Raw genomic sequence first — 2,154 nt, 5'->3', positions numbered from 1 at the left:
GTCCGAGTGCGCATGTGCAGCGGTTGCCGTGGAGACCAAAGAAGCGTTGGGCTGCCAACGACGCGGGCGCGAGTGCAGGCGGGGAAGGAAAGCCGGACCTCTCTGGTCCAGCTGGGGCCGTAGCGACCCGGCCAAACGGGGCTGTCCATTGCTACGGGGTGTTCGGTGTTTCCGGAATAGACATGCACCCCGAGGTCTTGGAGCCCACGGCGGACGAGGAAAAGAAACAGGACTGCCTGCAGGAACCGGGTGTGGTGCCTGGCGTGGAGGAGTCTGCGGGTGACCACGGGAAAGCAGGCCAAGGGAGCCGCAAGGAAGGTGCTGACCGCCGCCCCAGGGAGGCGAGGGGGGCGACGGGCTGCGCCCAACACCACATACCTGATCTTCACAGCCAGCAATAACAATAATAATAATAATAGCGGCCCACACTTATTAAAGGATGCGTGCCAAGGGTTCGCTGCATTTGAGCCATACACCCGCCCTCTGCGATCGGCACTCCTCTCCCCATTTCATACAGATGAGGAAAACTGGGACTTACAGAGGTTATAGAACTTGCTCCAAACAGATTACCCTCGGCCAGAATAACAGAATAGACTCAGGCAACAATCTGACGCCAGAGCCCAAGTCCTTACCCAACACACCATTCTCTCCCCACCTAACGTTTTTTGTGTTTTGAATGTATCCCTTCTTTGCTATCGCCATTTAAGATCAAAAGATGCCAGAGCAGGACATCTTAATTGAACTCAGTGTCCATGCCAGTGCCTGACTCATGATAGAACGAGTGAACGAAGAGCTGATGGTTCTGGGGTTAGCAGGTGACTCCTTGCGAATTTCCCAGAGTGGGCATAGAAAACAGGTTTCAGCCTCTGCTCGCTCTTGGCTTGGGGCCCTAAGGGAAACCTGTTAGTGACTAGAAAAAGAGACTACTTGATTTATGTTTCTTTTTTCCAATTAGCAATAATCGAGTCTCAGATAAACCTCATTGGCTATGATACTGCCACTGCACAAAGCTTGTTTCATTTTTTGAACCCAGTCAACAAATATATCTTGAGCATCAACTGTGCAGGCAAGCCATATACGAGGAGCTGTTGGAAAGCCATGTTGCTCTGTGGCAAGCTGCTCACACTCGGTTCAGATTGCAGCTCTGCAACTGGCCAGCTTTATGGCTCTTGGCCCAGATCTTAATCTCTCTGTGGAGCAGTCTCCTCATCTGCAAGCAGGGATATTATTACTGGGATAATTATAATTAGAGTTTCTGTCATACAGTGGGCCATTAATAAATCACAGCTTTTGTTATTAATATAATCAAGCAATTATGTATTCTTTATTTCACAAACCTTTATCTGGTGTTTTATTGTGGCTGAGCATTGTATGCAGTGGGAAATGGGGAAGTGTGAGACCCAGTCCCATGCATGGAGAGAAGATCCTCATTCAATAGACTTCACAAACACACAGCGACCCTTAAGATTAAGTGCATTTGAATGGGCCAATTTTGATGGGCCTTTAAAAATATTAAGTGCCTATTTGAATGTGCTCATTTCCACTATTTTTGTTACTCTTTGTTTTTTCTTTTGAGAACTTTTTTAAAAAGAACAGAGAACATTATACCAAACACTCCTGTATTACCATTAAGAACTGAAAATGATTAATATCTTTATCAATTCACTTGAAGTCTTTTTAAATTAAAAAAATAAAACATCTCCGATAGTTTTCTTTTTTAAAATATATTTTTATTGATTTCAGAGGGGAAGGGAGAGGAAGAGAGATAGAAACATCAATGATGAGAGAGAATCATTGATTGGCTGCCTCCTGCACGCCTCATACTGGGGATCGAGCCCGCAACCCAGGTATATGCCCTGACTGGGAATCGAACCGGTGACCTCTTGGTTCCTGGGTCGATGCTCAACTGCTGAGCCACACCCAGCTGGGCTCAGATAATTTTCATTAAATTCATTGAGGTGACATTGTTTAATAAGATCATATAGGCTTCAAGTGAACAATTCTATAATACATGGTCTATACATTGCATCATGTGCCCACCACCCAAAGTCAAATCATCTTCTGTCACCATATATTTCAGATTGACATTCCCAGCCCCTAATCCTAGTCCCATTTCTTTCTCACCTTCTCCAGAATTTTGTATGGATTCCTTAA

At 45.6% G+C, this 2,154-nt stretch overlaps 1 protein-coding gene across 1 annotated transcript in view; it reads left to right on the top strand.

The window, feature by feature from the left end:
- Positions 1-50: 50 nt before the first annotated feature.
- Positions 51-2,154, top strand: part of DNAAF1 (dynein, axonemal, assembly factor 1) — a 27,120-nt gene continuing 25,016 nt past the window's right edge. The window contains 1 exon segment of the mRNA XM_015562985.1: positions 51-318. Within this exon segment, the coding sequence (XP_015418471.1) occupies positions 183-318 (136 nt within the window). The 5' untranslated portion in view covers positions 51-182.

This window comes from Myotis davidii, unplaced genomic scaffold (assembly GCF_000327345.1).
Source record: "Myotis davidii unplaced genomic scaffold, ASM32734v1 scaffold77, whole genome shotgun sequence".
NCBI lineage: Eukaryota > Metazoa > Chordata > Mammalia > Chiroptera > Vespertilionidae > Myotis > Myotis davidii.
Note: the sequence above shows the minus strand (reverse complement) of the source record. Positions and strands in the feature narration are given on the sequence as shown.